At 48.1% G+C, this 19,922-nt stretch overlaps 1 protein-coding gene across 1 annotated transcript in view; it reads right to left on the reverse strand.

The window, feature by feature from the left end:
* nfatc1 (nuclear factor of activated T cells 1) overlaps positions 1-19,459 on the reverse strand; it is a 46,676-nt gene extending 27,217 nt beyond the window's left edge. Inside the window, exons 1-6 of the mRNA XM_084563434.1 lie at positions 19,312-19,459; positions 16,910-17,957; positions 16,403-16,562; positions 10,368-10,570; positions 7,887-8,059; positions 5,101-5,241 (exon numbers count right to left, since the gene is read on the reverse strand). Coding sequence (XP_084419560.1) covers positions 5,101-5,241; positions 7,887-8,059; positions 10,368-10,570; positions 16,403-16,562; positions 16,910-17,957; positions 19,312-19,330 — 1,744 coding nt within the window. The 5' untranslated portion in view covers positions 19,331-19,459. The remainder of the gene's footprint in view (positions 1-5,100; positions 5,242-7,886; positions 8,060-10,367; positions 10,571-16,402; positions 16,563-16,909; positions 17,958-19,311) is intronic.
* Between the last annotated feature and the right edge of the window lie 463 nt (positions 19,460-19,922).

Raw genomic sequence — 19,922 nt, forward strand, 5'->3', positions numbered from 1 at the left:
TCATTGGTGATTCTAGGCGACCTGTCTATGGTGTACCCCGCCTCTCGCCCAATCACAGCTGGGATAGGCTTTGGACGTTAAACAGTATTTTTTATTATTAAAAGACAACAACACTTTGAGATCCAGAGTCTGCTGTGGTGAACATCACGTCTCTAGTGGTTTCAGTTCAATCCGGTTCTTGGCAAATTCAGGGAGTAGAAGCCGTGATAGCCAGGATTGAATTAAAACCTCGAGGACCAGCTGATGTATGACATGTGACGCAAACACAGAGTTCTCCAAACGTCCAAGTAAACATCGCCCACAACTTTGGTTCCTACCAACAGATTTATCACGCCGATTGTGGGCTTGGAGCGTCGGGTGAACCGTGATGGATCAACAGCATCGACGGTATTTTCTTTCCAAACAGAGAGCGGTAAAAGCAAGGAGAGCTAGCTCCATCCATACACTGGAAATGTCTTTATGTTCAGCTTGTTTCATTCAGAAACATTTGGGCACACAAAAGAGATACCCAGACAAGAGCCTTGAAAGTCCACTAGCGACCAACTCTGCGCTAAAAAGAGATAGATGGTTTTACATGTAGATGGGTCTAAAGACTTGCCTCATGTTTTGCCTGGGTAGAATCCCAGAACAATTCAAAGTGTTTGGTTACAACTTGTTATGAGGAGCTTTTGGAAGTTGGCAGCATCTTAACTCAAGTCTAACTCATGGAGAACCAAGACTTGAAGTGAACTTGTTGTCAAAGATTTGGACTTGCCATGGAGGACTCAAACATGGACAAGGACTTGGCCAAAATGTCACATCCCTTGGGGTGAAAACGGACTTAAATTACTTGACAATCGACTCAGACCCTAGCTTGTCAAAAAGGTCCATCCCATGTTAGATTTTTAAGACTTTGCAGCTGCAAGGTGATCACTAGCTGGACGTGGCGGCCTCTGGTTGCCTCTGTAACCCTCTTGTATGTTGAGTTTGCCAAGAATCGGTCCTTCTTGTTGCTCGGGTTTCTAGTTGTGAAGAAGCCGCTGCTCTACGTCTTTTCACCTGACCCTCCAAGCCCTATCGTCAACATCTGTGGCCACATCATCGAGGTAAATCTGAGGGTAGGAACCAAAGTCGTGGACGGTGTTTCCTTGCGGTAATCATTTGGGTTACTCTGTGTTTGCGTCATGTGTCTGTTAACTGCATTTATGGACCACTGGTTGTCGCCTCAAAGATTAGTTCAACTTTTTTACACCTCTTGTTGCCCCATCCCTTCTAGTCTCTTCGCCCCATGAGAACAACTAACTGCACTAAATCAAAACTCTCTCACTTCTACCATGGGTCAGCCCATGAACGGACTATTTTTAACCTTAATGTTTCATGACTTATCTTGTATTACAGACGTAGTGCCGTATCCAGTCTTATTCCAACACTAATCCACAAAAAACAGGGGTGAATAAAGGTCGGCGGGGCCTAATTTCCCAAATGGAGCGACTGTGACTTATCAGACACAGCATCTCCTGTGCAGGCCAAGGTAAACGAAGGCAAGGTGAGACTGAGCTGGGTTTAGATTACCGGCTGATGTCTGCGGCGCTGAGTCCGTACAGTAACGTCTGATGACTGATTGGCTGTAACTAGGAGCGACAACCAAACCGATGCTATCTCGGACGAGGCGCTGTTAAAGGCTGAAGGGACGAGGCGGGGCGGGATAAAGCAAAGCCGAGGTGCAGTTACTGTTTTCAGATTTTGGTGCTGAGGAGCAGGTGACAGAGTGTGTGTGTGTGTGTGTGTGCGTCTCTATGGGAAACAGGGATTTCCTTCTGCATGAGTCACAGCTAGCAACGACACACACACACTCAGAAACATGAAGCTGTACATGCACATAAAAACATGAGGTCTCTAGGTCACCGCCTCTTCCTCTCCTTCTGCTTCTCAAACAAAAACATGCACCAGAGTCTCCCCAGAATCAAATCTGTCAACATGAGCGGAAAAATCACTCGGACACTAAACCAGAAACTAAAACAAATGACTTTTTGTTTTTTAAGATTTGTTGGCAGCATCTTACAGCAGAGAGTGACCCATCCTGCCTTTAATTGCGGTGGAAAGGAGGGGGGGAGAGTCTGACAAACACAGGATGCATGCAAACGTGCCACTCGTAGGAATATTTGCATCTGTCAAGTGTTGCACATGTTCTGTCACCGCAGCCCGGTGAATGTTATATTGTGAGCTGGAAAACTCACAGGAAAATTGCGCATCGGCAAAAATTAAAAGTCTTTTATGGCAGCAGAATCCTCCGCTCGCTTTTTTACGAGCTTGATTGTTAAAAGGGTTTCTCCGCTGCTGCTTTGGCGCAAGTAGAAGAGTTTAAATGAGTTTATTTTTGATCTTATTATAAGAGCCACTTCACCCAAGAGAGTGATGACGTCTCCAACTTGTTTACTGTATCTATTTACCTATCAGTTTATACAGAGAGCAGCTGTAAAGAAGACCCGGCCTGATCCGCAGGGAGCCGGCAGCTCGTGGAGCTAATGAACTGAGAGCTGGTGGCACAGAGGGAGCAGCTTGGATTGAGAGGTGGAAGGATTGAGGGGGGCGGGAAGGGGGGGGAGGGAGGGGAGGGGAGGGGAGGGGTGCAGTGTTGTGGAAGCCTGGCTTAAGGGTGTTTCCATGGTAGGATTGCCCAGGAATCTGATGCTGGTGCCAGACGCGGGGAAACCCTCATCAAAAACAAGGGAGCACACCCATCAGCGCCCGTCCAGAGCTGCACATGGCCCTAAAGACGGTCAGATTCAGAGCTCCGGCAGAACCAGGCGGAACCAAAACACACGGATTGTGTACAATCTACAGCAGGATCAGAGTTTTGGTCGATGAAACATTTAGCGCAGGCACGGCTACTCTGAAGGGCTGAGTTAAACCTTACCCTAAAAAATAACATAACCAAGCAGCGACAAGCCGTTGGCACGAGTCGGATATCTGTCAGCAGGTTTTTTTATTTAGCAAATTCAGCACGATGAATCAACAGCAGAATGAGTCAATCGATGAAATAAAGTGGCGAAAGTAAATGTTTAAAGGGCACACAGAAGGCTCTTCTAGTTTCACATCTTTACTTGGGTTGAACGTTCAAATTAGGGACGCCCCCACTGGTTTCGTTGGGGCGATCCAAGCATTTTTAAAATTATCGGATTGGGCTTCAAGGGCCAAGCCCGATCTTTTGTAGTAATTGTTTTTTGGTCTGCCATAAAACAAATCCCAGTAACAGAACCGGAAACGAAACTTCTTCTTCTTCTGTTTTAACAACGTTTTGCTTTGGCATCACAGCTACCATCTGAAGAAGGAGAAGAAGAAGAAGAAGAAGGCTGTCTAAACATGTCTGCTGTTTGGAAGAACTTCATTCGGTCCAACAGCAACTTGTAAATTGTGCAGTGTGGACGTCTGGAGAGGTGGTAGTAGGAGATCTTCATTCAATACTACCAACCTGATTCAAAAGAAGGGTTAGGGAGTTTATGGCGTTGGATGATCAGAACATTTCTGGAGCCAAGGTACGCGCTACCCTCTCCACACTACATTAACTAGAAGAGAAATATTTATTGGACATCTAGGAGAATACAAGGAAGACAAGACTTTAGGAATCTACAGGGGAGGAACTTCGGTTTATTTAAGTTCGGATCGGGGCTCGGATCGGTTGATACCAAATATTAAAAGATCGGAAACGGATCTAACTTCCTTAGCCTCCCAGCTAACAGCGGCTCTTCCTGTTTCCCTTATTTGAATGACGAATACAGACTACTGCCACCTGCTGGTAGGAAGAGTTATTTCCATTCGTGCAGGTGCAGAACATACGTACCAGCTGGTCATTGGCTGAAATCTTAATGGTGTGTTCAAGTGCAACTTTTTGCTCCAGACGCAGTCAACGCGTTGCCTTCTAACCGACTGAACGACCCCTATTGTGGTATTTAAGGTTGAGCTTTACGAGTGGTGCTTTGCTGGGAGGCCGTGCACGATCACTGAGGGTAGGACGTAACATTTTCGGCGTTATGAGTGCACCATGAGAGCATTTGTGTACTACATGCTGCCACACTTGCTTCCTTGGAATGGAAGTACATGATTTGAGACATGGTGGTAAATTATGTCCGAGAAGGAAAGATATGACAGATAATGTTTCTGTTTTAATAGAAGAAAGTGAGCAAAAACTTAAATATTTTCCTTTGTGATCAAACTAAAGCTTCCTCTCTTTCCGGCTGTTGAGCTGCGGAGAGGTTACTCGGTGTCAGTTTAGTTCAGTGTCATTAGTTCTGCCTCTGAAGATGTTAAATGACTTTCCTCCTCCAGAGATCAGGGTTAAACAAAGAGGCTGTGAAGCGAGGAAAGAGGCCTACTTCTTGTTTTCATAAACAGTCTCACTGCTCCATTGTACGGCGCTGGAGGGGCCCGCGGGCCCCGGCAGCCTTGAACTCCTCCGTTCACAGGTGCAACAATGAAAGGCTTCCCTCTATTTTTTTTTTTCTCTTTTCTTTCTTTCTCTTTTTTTCTGAATGAGTCACCCCCCTGATAGGATCTCATGTGTTTACACTGCTCAGCCTTGGCCCAAACTGTGCCTCGCGTTGCTTTGCTGAAGCTAATCAAGGAAATTGCTGTTTGTAAACCTCGTCGTATCAACATCTGGGAGCAGTCCCCTCTCTCCCCCCCGCCCCCGACCGCCCCTCCAAACCGAAACGGCTTCGAGTCAGAAAGTGGGAAACAAACACTGAGGCATGGCACAAACACACACGTCAGCGTCCACATCACATCACACGCACAGCCGCCGCCGACGCACACGCGACGCAGCGCAACTCACACTGCGTTCGTGATCCATTCCTCTGCTGAACAGGCAATGGAAACTTTGGCAAATGTAAATCTGCTGGGTTAAAAATACAGCGCATTAATGTGCACCACATGTGGCACTCTGGCAGAGTGGAGGATATTTTGACGGCAGGGGGAGAGGGAGGGTGAGGAAGGGAGGGATGGAGGGAGGGAGGGCGAGGGAGGGAGCAGTCCTGGGGTTTCTCCAACAACAGGGAAAAGGGAGACACACAGAAACACACACAGCTGCGCCGAGACGACTCAAATCCCTTCCTCCTCCTTTACCTTGAGCCTTTTCCACGAACACCACCTTGGAGTCGTGCTGGAAGTTGTGCCCGTCCAGGAGCATCCTCTCCCCTCCGGGGGCGGGACACGTCTCCAGGCTCTGCTTATCCACCAGCGGCAGCTCTTGGGCGGATCTCTGGGCTGTGGGAGGGAGCAAGAAGAAAACCGGGCCTCATCGTTCAGCTAATACACACCCACTCCCCATGCAGACCTGAGCATCCAGACGGAGGCTGAATCACCACCTAGGCAGCCTCCGCGGGGCTGTCGCTGAGGGCTGCAAACCTTCTCCATGTAAAAGGTTAAGATCCCTCTCTGGCAGGAAGTCAGGAGAAGCTCTTTCGCTTTGTTTATTTGTGTTTTCATTCAATTACGCTGGATGTTTTAACTCAAATAATTCCTCTCCCCCTCTCCTCCGTCTCACTTCTTGGCGCCTGTGCTTCTCATTCCTTCCTCACTTGCTTTCACTTTTTCCAAAATGATCTATTACAAATCTTTTTTTTTTTGCCAAATATAATGTTGGAAGCGTTGGCCAGGTGTCTCTTGTGAGAAGAAATCTGTAATTTCATTGCGTCTGACCGGGATACACAAATAGAGATGCAATAAAATCCAAATACTTTTTCTCACACGAGGATCGTCTGCTTGTAATTCGAAGCTGCTGCTGCTGCTGCTTTCTGCATCTGATAAAACTCTGATTCTGTTTGGAAGCGATCAATCCTTCCCACATCTCTCTCCGTCGGCCCGTCGCTCACACACAGAGAGACACAGAGGGAGCGAATTTTGGTCAGAAACAATTGCTTCGTGGCAGCCGCTCAGAAACTAACAATGGTCTATTTCAAGGGGCTGAGATCATGGTTTAACTACTGTCTCTCATTTACCTCATAAGACTTAATCTCTGTGGCAGCTCTCAGTGCCAGAACCACATGGTGGAGTGGCTGATGTGCCTGAGTTTATCCCGGTCCAGTGAAAGGTCATCTCCAGTGCAGAGCATAGAGTCAGTGGGGTTTATCGAGCGAAAGCCCTGAACGGCAAATAAAAGTACAGCTCGCCGTCACATCAACCGCACCCAGTGGCTGTAGTTAAACGCGTTATCTTTATCAATTAATCCAGTTTATTTCTAAATAAAGTGATTAATAGTTAAATAAAAGTTAACTTTAAATGGAGCAGCAGCGTGTAGCCACATGTGTCACAATCCAATAAGTAGTTTCAGAGTGGGATTCTTCTTCAGATGGTTTGATTTGAGGAATTTTTAAAAGCCTGAAGATGGAAAGCGATCCAGTATTTTTATGGGAATGGGACGGCCCGCATCCATCCATCCATCCTGACTGACTGGATAAATAATAATAATAATACTAAATAGAGATGAACCGTGACGTCACCCTTTCTGATGCGGCTTTTTGAAGCCACCCACTCCCTAAATTATACATAACTTTAAGCCTAAATACACTGCCTGGCCACCTGGATTTAACTAAGCAAATAGGTACGAGCCTCCTATTGGATAATTACTGCATGGGTGATTATCTTTCAGCTGGCAACAAGTTATTCAACCCCAACTGATGCAATGAGTAGCTTCTCATTTCTAAAACAACCATGTCTAAAGACACATCCTGTGGTCGTGGAAAAGATGTTAGTCTGTTTGAGTCAAATCATTGGCATGCATCAAGCAGAGAAAACATCTAAGGAGATTGTAGAAACTACTAAAACTGGGTTAAGAACTGTCAAACGGGTTATTAAAAACTGGAAGGATAGTGGAGAACCATCGTCTTTGAGGAAAAAATGTGGTCGGAAAAAAATCCTGATTGATCAGGGCTAGGTTTAATAGTGAAAGTAGTAGTAATAGCAAAATAGTGTAGCCGTAATGCTTCAGTTTGCTAGAGAGCATAAAGATTGGACTCTGGAGCAATGGAAGAAGGTCATGTGGTCTGCTGAGTCCAGATTTACCCTGTTCCAGAGTGATGGGGGCATCAGGGTAAGAAGAGAGGCAGATGAAGTGATGCACCCATCATGCCTAGTGTCTACTGTACAAGCCTGTGGGGGCAGTGCTATGATCTGGGGTTGCTGCAGTTGCTCAGGTCTAGGTTCAGCAACATTATGTTGCCCAAAGAATGAGGTCAGCTGACTACCTGAATATACTGAATGACCAGGTTGTTCCATCAATGGATTTTTTCATCCCTGATGTTCACGGACATATTCCAAGATGACAATGTCAGGATTCATGGGGCTCAGATTGTGAAAGAGTGGTTCAGGGAGCATGAGACATCATGTTCATACATGGATTGGCCACCACAGAGTTCAGACCTTAACCCCATTGAGAATCTTTGGGATGTGCTGGAGAAGGCTTTGTGCAGTGGTCAGACTCTCCCATCATCAATACAAGATCTTGGAGATAAATGAATGAAACACTGGATGGAAATGAATCTGGTGACATTGGAGAAGCTTATCGAAACAATGCCACAGAGAATGTGTGCTGTAATCAAAGCTAAAGGTGGTTCCACCGAAATATAAGAGTGTTTAGGTGGCAACTTTTATTTTTTGGCCAGGCAGTGTATAATTTAATGAAGTCAGCCTCATGTTTTTCTGTAGTAATACAACTAATAGCTCTTGAGATATTTGTCTGGAACAAACTACAGGCTGATAAGATAACACTATGGCTCTAATATGAAAGGAACAAATCTTTTCCTCCTTTTATATTCCACTGATTAAGTTAGAAGCCCCTAAAATAGTGGAAAAGTCGACTAACCTAATCATTTTTGCGCTGTTTAAGTGTCAGAAGAAGAAGAAGTACTCACAGCACTCAATGGGGTTCGACGCCACCTGCAAAGACACTGTCCTCCCCGTGGCCTGGCTGATGTGAACTCTGAAAACCATCCGCACGCGCGTGTTCTTGCGCCCGATGTCCGTCTCCCCCTTCCTCAGCTCGATGTCCGAGTTGCGCAGCTTCAAGATTCCCGCGCAGTCGATTCTGTTTGGCGTTTGGCACAAGACACGAGACGAAGAGTTACTGCTGCAGCCGTGTCAGCGCAGGATTATCACCCGCCCCGACGGAGGTTTTTACAGCTCGGTGCATCTGCTCTTGGGTGAAACTCAAGCTCTAGTGAAACAAACGTCTGCAAACGTTAACTACATCACGAGTGTGTTTGTTATAATCCACATGAGGTGTCTCCTAACACATATACAGCTCCCCTTGCACGGAATTGGCTGTATTTTTTCTGCACTCGTCTAACTTCCACATGCTTCGACACCGCCGGCCTTTCCGAGCGCTCCCTGGCGTTGCCATCGCTGTGCTGCTTGACGCCGCATTCCTCAAAGCCTAGTTAACGTCAACTTTTACACACATTTGAAACACTCCCTGACATTCTTCTCTGCAGACACCAGGGTCTGCTTCGCTTCGCTGGTGAACTAATCAGGTGTTGACGCCGAGGACGCCAGCTGTTCAGCTCGCCTCCTCCACCGAGGGGTCCGCTCAAAAGCACCACACGGACAAGAAGGCCTGCACTTTCCACCGTTAGCGTTTAATTTATTAAGACTTAATTGGAGCCATACCAAGTTGAACGCTGCAGCTTCATTACGGCCAAAAATATCTGAAACTGATGTTGCTCAACTGTTTCATTCGAGGCCTCCCCTCGCCCCTAAATCATCGCGGGGAGCTATTTTAGAAATATAATAACGCAGCTATTCTACACCACATTATAGAACATCTATATGTCACACATGTCAGCGGGAATAAATCCCTCGCCTACACTGTCAGGACTCTGAGGAGTGTCCAACCTGAGAGAGAGAGAGAAGCCGTATCCTGAGGTGAAGTCGTTGTATAAGAGGAGCTTATGCGGTACATCCATTAAAACACAGAGAAAGTGCTGATGCTTGCAGGATGCCGCCGCCGCCGCCACCAGCTCAGACAGAAACCCCTGGCCCCTGTTAGCAGCTCTGAGCCCCCCCACCACCCCCCTTCCCCCGGTAATCTGATCTCAGAGGCTTATAAAATGAGAAAGCCACCCGTCTGTGTACAGAGGGCAGCACTTTCAAAAATCCAAAAGGAGGCACGCACGCTAACAGACACAAACACATAAATCACAAGACTGTTAAAGAAAAGGGGTGAGCTAAGAAGCGTTGGCGGCTCAAGACGAACAAAATGTCCTTATGGAAGTTAAAGAGAAAGTTAAATCCTTATTAATTTGGTTTTAATGCCTGAAGAGACCATGAAACGTTAATAAAATCCATTAGTTTTAGTGACGACGGGTAAAAAAAAAAAAAACCAGAGCGGTCACCAAGTTGAACTAGTGTTCAACTAGTGAACATCGCCCACAACTTCAGCTCTCACCGACGAATCCTTCAACCTTGGAGCATCAAGCGAACCCAGATGGAGGTGAGCGGTGACGGCGAGCAGAGCCAGGCTGCGTCCCGAGCGCCAGCGATATTTTCAAGTTCACTGTTTGTTTCGCTCAGAAACATCTGGGCTGGGAAACGTGGAGGACGGTTACCGAGACAACCGGATGCCTCAAGGTCCGCTGGCGACCAACTGTCAGCTAGATGGACGAGGAGCGGATCGGTTTGCATGTTGGACGCGGCTCATGACTCGGTTGTGGCTTGTTCGAAGGACACAGCTGGCAGCGTCTTAGCATTCATCCGAACTGACGGAGGACTGAGACTTGACGTGGACTTGTCAAGAAAGACTTGAGTTGGACTCGGCCTGAGCGACTCAAAACTTGACACGGACTTGGCCGAAACATGACGAATGCCTTGGGGTGAAGCCTCGACTGATTCAAGGCTTGACATGGATGTTTTCTACATGACTTGAGAATCGTCTCAGATTCAAAAAGGTTTAATTTTCCAGCCAAATCCATCCCATTTTGCATTTTTAAGGCTTTGTAGGAGACAGTTGGGCAACTGTTTGTCCTCTGGAGGGTCGTAGGGGGGCTTGGAGTCTATCCCAGCTGTCATTGGGGCGAGAGGCGGGGTACACCCTGGACAGGTCTCCAGTCTATCTCAGGGCTAACGCTAACACCAATGAACCTAATAAATGCATGTCTTTGGACGGTGGGAGGAAGCTGGAGTGCCTGGAGACAACCCACGCAGACACAGGGAGAACATGCAAACTCCACACAGAAAGGCTGCATCTTTAGGTCAAACCTCGACTGATTCAAGACCAGATGAGGACGTCTCAATCCATCAAATTTACCACCTCATTTAAAAGTTTAAACATCTAAAGAAAGTCCAAGTTGGTTCTTTCTCTTCAAGTTAAGTTGAGTTGGACTTCTGATTGTACTCACATGGCCTTCATGTTGTTCTCTGGCAGCAGTGGGATCTCCAGCACCTTGGTGTTGTTGTGCAGGGCCTCGTGGCTCGGGGTGGACACCGTCTTTCCCGTGATGCGGTGGACCTGGTAGAAGGCGTGCGGCCTCAGCAGCCTGTCGTCGGCTGTGCCGATGAACAGCTGCAGGGTCAGAGGCTCGCTCTCCATGTAGCCGCGGAGCTGAGAGAGGAGAAGGAGAAGAAAAAGAAGAAAAAGGGCACGTTTATAATTAAAAAGCATTCACTTACATGCCGTCAAAAGCAAGCATAGTTCTTTGAGAGGTCAACCTTTGAGATGGTTTTCAAACAAAGCACCCATTTAGGATCTTGTAATCATCACTGTTCTCATCTGCTTTAATTTACTACCGCTAGCCCGCGTAGACTTCCCCCATCAGTGCACGTCAGGCCTGCCAAGATGCTGATCCTACAGTAGCAGGATCTCAGGGGCAGCCGCTGCCAGAAAGCAGTAAAACCACCTACAGCGAGCAGCGCCGTGATTTGTGAGCTCCGCTCCGCGCCCCCCCACCCCGCCCCGTGACAAGACCAAGGCAGCGTTTCAGAGAAGTTAAAGTCGGGTTGGACCCATCCAGACCTTGCTCTGATGCTTATCGTTCAACTTATCCGAGCGCGGAGAAGCTGGAAGCAGCACAGAGGAGAAGCTGGCTGTAGCCGGAGGGCTCGACCCAGAACTTCTCCTCAAGTAGTCCCAGACCTCTATAGGTGTTGGTTGACAGGAGGGATCCTGCCAGGATGACCTCAGCTACCCAGAGAGGAGGCATGACGCCCAAACCACTACTACTACTGACTCTGAGAGTTATGTGTCCACACACAAGAATCAAGACAATGTCATACACCGATCAGCCTCAACATTATGACCAAGGAACCAACATTGACCATCTTGTGACAATTCAGTGTTCTGCTGGGAAACTTTTGGACCTGGCATTCATTCAGGTGGATGTTACTTAGACATGTAGCACCCACCTAGACCAGACCAGGCACCCACCCCCCCTCCCCTCACTCCTTGATGGCAGCAGGATGCAGCCTGACACAGGCACACACACAAAAACACTTTAGGAACAACTCAAAAAGACATGAAGAACAGCACAAGGTGTTGACCTGGCCTCCAAATTCACTAGATCCCAAACTGATCAAGTATCTGTGGGATGATCCACAGAGGCCCCTCCCCTCAAAGGCCCCCCCGACGAACAACATCCTGTTGCCAGACACCACAGGACACCCTCAGAAGGCCCATGTCCATTCACAACCGTTTTGGAGGCACAAGGGAGACCTACACACTACTAGGAAGGTGGTCATAATGTTACGCCTGATCGGTGTAGTAAGTAATTTAGCATTTTTGTCAGGTCTGTCAGGTAAGGAAGGAGAGTTAAAAATGACTTGAGGAGAAATTCTGTTTCGGAATTCATTAAAGCATAAAAAAATACGTTTTAATATTTTTGGCAACTGTGCAATTTATAGGAGAAGTTACAAATAATAATGTTAATTTGCAGATTTATTGTGAATTAATACAGATTTAACTGATGAGCCGTGTCGGCCATGCGCATAGGCTCAGCTCGAACATAAATCTTTAACATGTTTAATCATAATTAAAACATAATTTAAGTGTTTTGGCGCACATCGCCGCACAATGGATTATTTTCTTTTTTGGATAAATTTCACGCTTTGAATTTTAAACTCTCGCATTTCTCCAGAAAAAAAATAAGAATAAATAAAAAAATTGGGCTTGCCTCAGTTTGGCTGAACTGTGTAAAGTTTCTCCATCCTTTTCAATTAAATTAGACTATTTTTCTTGGTTGAAATGCCTCCATTTATCAGGTTTAAATTAGGGGTCAATTATGAGAGAGTCAGCATTCAAATGTGTTTCAGTAAAAAGATTCAACCGAGCGCACTAAATTGCACGAGTGAGTCAATCCGGCATGAGTCGGCGAGCAAACTGTCTTAAAATGAAGAGTGTGTGCACATCACCATGCACACACACACACTCTTGTCAGAGCTACGCTACAGTCCCAGACACTCAACTCACCCGCCTAATTATAAGCCACTCTGGAAAAGAGTGTCAGCTGAAACAATCAGTGTGGAAACGTTGAAAGTGAAGACCACGGTTTTTCACTTACATAAGGGGGAGCTGAGCTGAGCCGAGGCGAGCGAGCGAGCGAGCGAGCAAGCGGCGCCCGCAAAAACGAGAGCGAAAAGGCTCGGGCCGGGGAGGCACAACATGTGATTTGGAGGAGGAGGAGGAGGATCCCTGTCAGGGTTAAGAGCCTGTATATTTGTGTAAGGAAATGGGGCTGCTGCCTAGCAATGCTGTTGATTCAGGCAGCAGGAAGGAGGGCGATGAAGTGAGGTAGCCGGCTCGCGAGGTTAGGTGGTCACTCTTGTAATTACTAACAGATTACTGAATTAATATCAGCAACCGAGTCTAGACGAGTAGAAAGACCTGATGATATCACCCGTCTGCTCTCAGCTGCTTTCGATCGCTCGGCCTCTCTGTAAAAACATCTGTGATTTATATCTTCATCCATCACTGTACATTTTTCTAACCTTCAAATGAGGAAACCTCCACCCCCCTCCCCGCCTTCTTTTATTTGATTTCATTTTCTCTGATCTGAGTCGTGTGTTTGCTGCAGCGACAAACACTTTATGATTTGTGGGTGCAATTAAGACCCCTCCGGTGGTATCTCTCCACGTGAATCCATCACTCCTCTACCCCTGGCAGCCTGACAGTGGCGATGCAGCCACCCCTCCCTGCTTCACATTATCACCCACCAGAGGAATGCCGAGACTCCGGCGGCGCAAGGCACATGAGAGGAGGAGAGAGGGCGACCGGGTGGGGGGGGGGGGGGGGGGGGGGGGGGGCCGTCTTATAACTATCACTCACAGACACATAAAGCACATGTCAGGTTGTGTTTTCAGTGAAGGGCGTAGTCTAGTGTGAGCGGCGATTGATCCCATCATGCTTTTTGCTTCACATGATATTTGTTAATTGCACGTTGGAAATCTAAATCTCATCGAGGGCCAAGAAAAAGGCTCATGACTCCAGAATAATAACACTCAAATCTACAACAATGCGCTTCAGAGCAGCCAGCTGGAGGAGTTTTTAAAGCAGTGGCACATCATGAAAGCTGACTTCAGACCTCGCAGACTTGAATAAGGGAGTGTTTCCTCTCCACCAAAGAAGTACAGCATGAAACCCGGAGCATTAACTGCGGTGAGGGCTGCACTCAGCGCTTGAGAGGGGCATACTTCGAGTCTGTTGGCTGCTGGCGCAAGGGGCGGGTGTGGTTGACGCAGGCAGCAGCAGCAGCAGCGGCAGCAACGGCGTTGAAAAAGAGCAGAAAGCAGCCGGCTTGACTGCGCCGGTTGCTGGAGGTGGGGGAGCAGAGCAGAACGGGACCCTCCAGAACAAACTCTGGTTTGAGTCGGAGCAGCGACGGAGGCTGCACCATGTAATCAGGAAGTCACAGAGATGGGGCCTGCCTCGTCTGAGCCTCCCTCCAACATCTCCATCGCGGCCTGCCAAAAACGTGTGTGGTTTCTCTGCCGCCTCCGCAGGACGCAGCTCGCAATGATGTCAGCCGTACACACGGGAACTTTCCTAAACAAAGGGAAGTCTGTGTGGTTGGGGCGGTAGCTGGCAGAGAAGCAGAAGGGGGGAGGTTCGGGGTGGGGTGGGGGGGGTTTAGGTTTGAAGAGAACACACACTCTCTATTTCAGCTGAGGTGAACCCAGACCCCTGTCATTAAATCATTAGCGCCTCTTCCCGTGGACAGAAACACGGGCCTTGCACAGATGTGTGTGAAGTTGCGACACAGCGTGTTTGGGTTTCCAGATTCCTCATTCCACCTGAATTAAGTTTAACCTTTCGGAAAGATGTTCTCGGAAAAGAGGTGATGACGATGTTCCGTTTTAATAAGAGGGAACAGTAAAAATGGCAGCCGATGGTAATTCAGTTATTTTATAGGTTTAGACTGGTTTTTGCCACCAAATTAAATTTGAAATTTACTTAAACGCTAACCAGACGTCATATTTATTGTTTGGTTTTCCAAAATGTCTGCCGTTTCGCATCACTAAAGCAATAAACGTACGTAATGTGTCGTCAGCACCAAGCTTGTCCAGCAGGGGGCGCTGACACTTTCATTTTTATCTCCCCTGCGTGGGATAATTTAAGGGATTATTTTATCGTTTTATTCTGATAATTACATCACTCAGAGGTGTACACTCTCGGAACGGGGCTAGAAAGCAAAAGTCCGCAGGAACGACGCCCTCTAGTGGCGCCCTCAACCTCGTAACTGGACTTCAGGAATATTTGCTGACGTGTTAAAAAATAAATAAATAAAGGAGGATGGTGGTATTCTTCATACTTTTCTAATATTTCTGAGGAAAACGTTGACATTCCCAACAACCTCACCCTTTCATTATCCATTTACATTTCCTACATGGAGTCACCCAGTCGTGAGCTCGTTAAGCCGCTAGCCTCGGTGGCTTCTAAACCCAAACACTTACCGTCCGTCCCGCCGCGTGATTGCCAAGCATTTCCATCTTGTGACCACAGGCTCACTTGTTCCAGTTGCAGGCAGCACATATTAATAGCATTAGTTCATAGGATAATTCTTTAACAAGCTAAATTAAGGGATTTTTTTTTTTGGTTGTTTTCATATTAGGAAACAAAAACTCAGCAGCATGTTGTTTGGCTGAGCAGTTATCGTCTCGTTTACTTTTGAATTTTGACTTTTTAACTTTTCCAAACGTTGCTTAAAAGTTAGCATCAAGGTTGTCAAACTCATTTTAGCTCAGCGACCACAAGCAGCCCAACCTATAAATAACTCCTGATGTTTTTTCCCTCTGTTTTAGTGCGACATTATGAAAATGTTTGTATTTAATGAGCTATTCTTTTTACAAAACATTTTATGAACAACCTAAAATTTACTAAGCATATTTCTGCTCACTGCCGCCAGCAGCTCTGGGTCTCAGTGTTGCGTTAAGTTCGCAACTCTTACTAAAACAACGAGCCCCCTAGTGGACAAATTAGGAATAGCAGTCACTTTTATTGAAAAACTGCAGCTAATGTCTTTTATGTAACTTTCAGACTTTGCAAATTCATCCCGTGGGCCAAAACCGGCCTGCCAGAGGCCTGTCGAATCTAACTGGGACTTTTTAGCAACATTCACATTTATTTATTTGTTTCAAGCTGAAGGGAAACGATTAGCTAACTAAGAAAATAAGAAGGCCAATTTATTTATCACAGCTGAAAGGCAAACACTGAAAACTGCTCCATGTGTGCTGAACATCTGGTAAACCTGCAGACCTATTGTAATGTATTAATAAAACGTCAGAGGGTGTTACGCTGACAGCCCTGCGTACCGCTCACTTTTGCCCAACTCCTCGCTGCAGACCCTTTATTTATTCAGAAACTGAGGTCAGCGCTGTGGAGTTATGGTTGGGGGCGGGCGGGAGGGGGGGGGGGGGGGACCAGATGGGTTTATAACCAAAACATCTGCAGTCGTCCACTTTTTTCTTCTTCTTTAGGCCCGACCACCAGAGCTACTGTGGTTAAAGCTCATGACTAAGCTCTTACTGGCCATGCTACATTACTTTGTGACTGTCTGCGCTGCACTCGTGGACGCAATGGAAAAGTCTGAGTCACCCTTGTCTGGACAGGAAGTGACTGAGTGGACTGGTCTGTCTAATAGCATACCTATGGTATCCCATTCACAAATGTGACATCTCCAAATAACACAACGGCCAGGTCATGAAACACATGTCGGCCCGGTCCTTTTTAACACATGAGGGGGGAAAGTGTTGAGGTGAGAAGTGACGGGGTAAGAAGCAGGAGTGAAAATGAGACTAATGGTTGCACCATGTGTTGTCCTAACAGCCTTGTTCCAAACGTGAGCTTCAGACCAAGAAAGTCATTGACAGGACAGAAGTGAAAGTCATGGGTTTTTCCAGCATTTCATTTGTTTAAAGTAATCTCAAGTTTTTTTTTTTAGCAGACCTGAATGACTGGGTGTCCTCCTGCCAGAGCCTTCACCGCTCCCCTGCTGCCCTCCGTCTCGTAATGGGCTCTGTGGTGGGACTTGGGCTGCACCTCGATCTGCAGGCTGTACGGCCCCGAGCTGGACGGCAGCTGCCAGTCGAGAGCTGGCAAAGATGGGCTGCAAAAAAACATGTCCAACATGTCAAACTTAACAAGGAGGGAGGAGGGCTTATTTTAGAGGCACTTATCAAGGTAGAATGTGCAGAATGTGAACGCGGTGATGTGCCAGGACACATGATGCAGCTGATGAATTAAATGCGCTTTAACGTGCTGTGTAGAAAAGAAATCTGAACAAATCAGTAAATTAGGAGCATGTGTAACTTCTCATATAATTTCACGGTTGCCAGAAATATTCAAATTTATTTGCAGTTTTATGTTTTAATAAATCCCAAACCGAATTTCCCCTCGGGCCTTTTTCGGGTTTGAACAAATCATTTTTAATGTCATCCGTCTCTCCTTCCTTACCTGACGTATTGCTTTGGCTTTGACCAGGAGTATGGGTGTTGGGGCACATCCAGAAACCCGCCGCAGTAGCCCTCCTTCTTTAAGGGCAGGGGGTTCGCAGGGTGCTCATTCTGACCGAGCTCCCCGGGACTCAGCTCTTCACCTCCGGGCTCCAGCTTCAGGCTGACCGTGGGGCTGTGCTCCATGCCGGTTTTCCGGGCCTTTATGGGGATTCCCTCCCCGAGGTCGGTGACTCCGTCTGTGGTCAAGGCGTTGATGGCTGCGAGGATGGCCGAGTTGGTGTACTGGTTGGTGTTTGGCAGCCACGACTCCTCTGTGATGCTGAGGCGAGGGGAGGTCTGCGGGGACAGTCCCGGGGAGTGGTTAGGTGAATACGGGAAGTGCTTGTGCGACACCCCGCTTCCGTTGAAGCTGTACTTCCTCTTGGCGCCGCAAGGCGAGTTAGGCCTGGAGCCACGCTGACCCATCCAGGTGTCGTCTGTTATGCTCGTGCGAGGGGAAGTGGAGGGGGAGTGGCGGGGGGAGGCGCCAGATGCGCAGCCGTCGCCGGGAAGGGCGAGGGTGGAGCCCTTGGGGGACACGGAGGGAGACTGCCAGGGGGAGTTCTGGGGTGAGTTGTCGTAGTTGTAGGAGAAGCTCGACTCGTAGGAGGATGCGTCGGAGAGGCCGCTGCGGGACGAGACGCTGCTGGCCGGACTCAGGCAGCTGGGGTCACGGTAACCGTCCGCACTCGGGAGGGTTAGCGTCACTATGGAGTTGACTCGCTTAGGAACAGGAAGGCTGCTCTCCTCCACCTCATCCTCAGGAAACTGACCGTAGGCTGTGATCTCGATGCGAGGGCTCTCCAGGGTCGGAGCCCCGTTCGGCCGGACGTTTGAGGAGGAGTAGTAGCCGGCCGCTCTCAGGTCATCCTGAGCGTCGTAGCTGTGGGGCTCGCTGACAGAGACAGATATGGTGGGGCTGGACTGGAGGCTGTGGTACTGCGAAGGAAGACAAGGGTTGCCCAGGGGGAGGGAGAGACTGACATTTGGCGTGTAGCCATATGCATCTGGAAGGCAAACAGATTGACTTTGTTACCACGATAATCAAACACACATTCACTGGCTCGCTCACTGAGAGGGAGACGGATGCCAAGTGAAGTCTTAAGAGAGCTGTTGCAGAGGCGTTGCCTATAATGGCAAGAGAACAGCTTGCCTACTGGATTTGGCCTTGACCATTTCCTGAGGCAGAAAGTATGCGAGTCAGAATCTCTGCTTACTGGGATCCCAAAAACACACACTGATGGACGGGGACACGAACCATCCCGCATGCACAGAGCAAACTGGACGGGGAGACACGAATAAAGGGGCCAAAAATAACTCCGGTCTAAAAATAACCAAAAGGCGAGACCAGGTAGTGTTTTTCCGCTGCTCCGTGCCAGGTTTGCACCGCCGTAACGCACGCGGCGCCTATAAATTGAAACATTATGATGCTTTTGTTGGCTAGTTTCGCGCAGCAGTCGTCGCAGGTAAACACAGGAGGACGTGATGGGTTTATTTATTTGCCGGCTGTAAAGGTGCACGCGAAAGGTCACGTGAAAGTCTGCCCATCTGGGGCGGCCAGAGGAGGAGACGGAGAGGAGGAGGAGGGAGGAGGATGAGGGGGCGGGTGGGTTGTTCATGGGAACGGGAGTTGTGGGTTATATGGCGCATGAAGCCGGGACACGTTGATACAGATGGAGACGGCCGCTCCAGGCAGGCAGGCAGACAGACACATGCAGCCACCACAGCTCCTGTCTGCTGTAAATTAGAGAGAATTAGGGGCCCCCGCCATAAAGACTATGACATCAGTGGAGCGCCATATGACTCCTTGTAATAAAAGAAAATGATGCCCACGTTTTAAAACGCTGCTTGCGGTCGGGAGTGATACAGGAGGCAGTGAAATGTGTTTTCTAAACTTAGCCGCTGTGAATTAACAGGTAGCCTCAGGGGCCATCCACTCGATACCGGCCTCGGATCCAACCACTAAAAGTTACCCACAATGCCACGGCCGCAGCCCGGTGCCATTAGCAGGAGGCGCAAGGGTTCAATTTGGAATTTGGACGCACTTTTTAGTCGCAGGAGCAGCAGCTGAACCCCGCCCACCTCGGTCCAAATCAGCAGGGAGGGGCACTGAATATCTACACCGCTGCTGCTTTAATACTGTTGTTAACCGCAGCGCGCTGAGGCTCCAAGCTCCAAGCTGGGAGAGAAAGAAATACTGCTTCATTCAAAAAAATAAAAAATATCAGCCCGGTTGTATTATAAAGCATGAAACGCGAGATGAGGAGTTGAGTAAGTGCCACGTTAACAGCCACCCTGCACTGTGATTTATATATATATAAAAAAAAGTTTCTGTAGAAAGTAAAAGCCAAACAAACTCACCCTCTTCCGCAGATTTCATTTTTTATCCTTTGAGCAGCGACTGAGATCAAACTCTGAGTTCAGCTGCAGACGAGTCCTTATCCATAAAGCGGAGTGTATTCCCCAGCCGCTGCTGCTCAGGGTCCTCTCTCGCTGTGTCACGCAGTTAGAAAATAATATTTTAAAACCGCATATCCAAAACCGGAGTAGTAAAAAATAAAAAAAAATAAAAGAGCGCATCAAAGTATTAAAACAAGCAGACGTTTGTCCTCGGGAGATGTTCGCGTCTGAGCTGGGATGTGTTTTTGGGGAGGAGGAGGAGGAGGAGGAGGGGGATCCTGGCTCTGCTGGGTCGCTGTGACGCACTGCTCGGGCGCACGGAGAACTTCTGCGCTTTTAAACCCGGGGATCACCTCGGCGCTCGGAGACGCACCGCCCCGCGCCGCTCTGACGCATGTGCGCGTCCGGCAACCAGACGGGTCCGGTGGAGATCCTCTCCCTCTCTCTCTCTCTCTCTCTCTCTCTCTCTCTCTCTCACACACACACACACACAGTGGGGTTTCCGGACGGAGGCGAAAGACGCCAATTAGAGGAGCCCGGCAGAAGAGCCTGGAGGATTCGAGAGAGTAAAA

Source organism: Chelon labrosus (genome assembly GCF_963514085.1).
Source record: "Chelon labrosus genome assembly, chromosome: 16".
Classification (NCBI taxonomy): domain Eukaryota; kingdom Metazoa; phylum Chordata; class Actinopteri; order Mugiliformes; family Mugilidae; genus Chelon; species Chelon labrosus.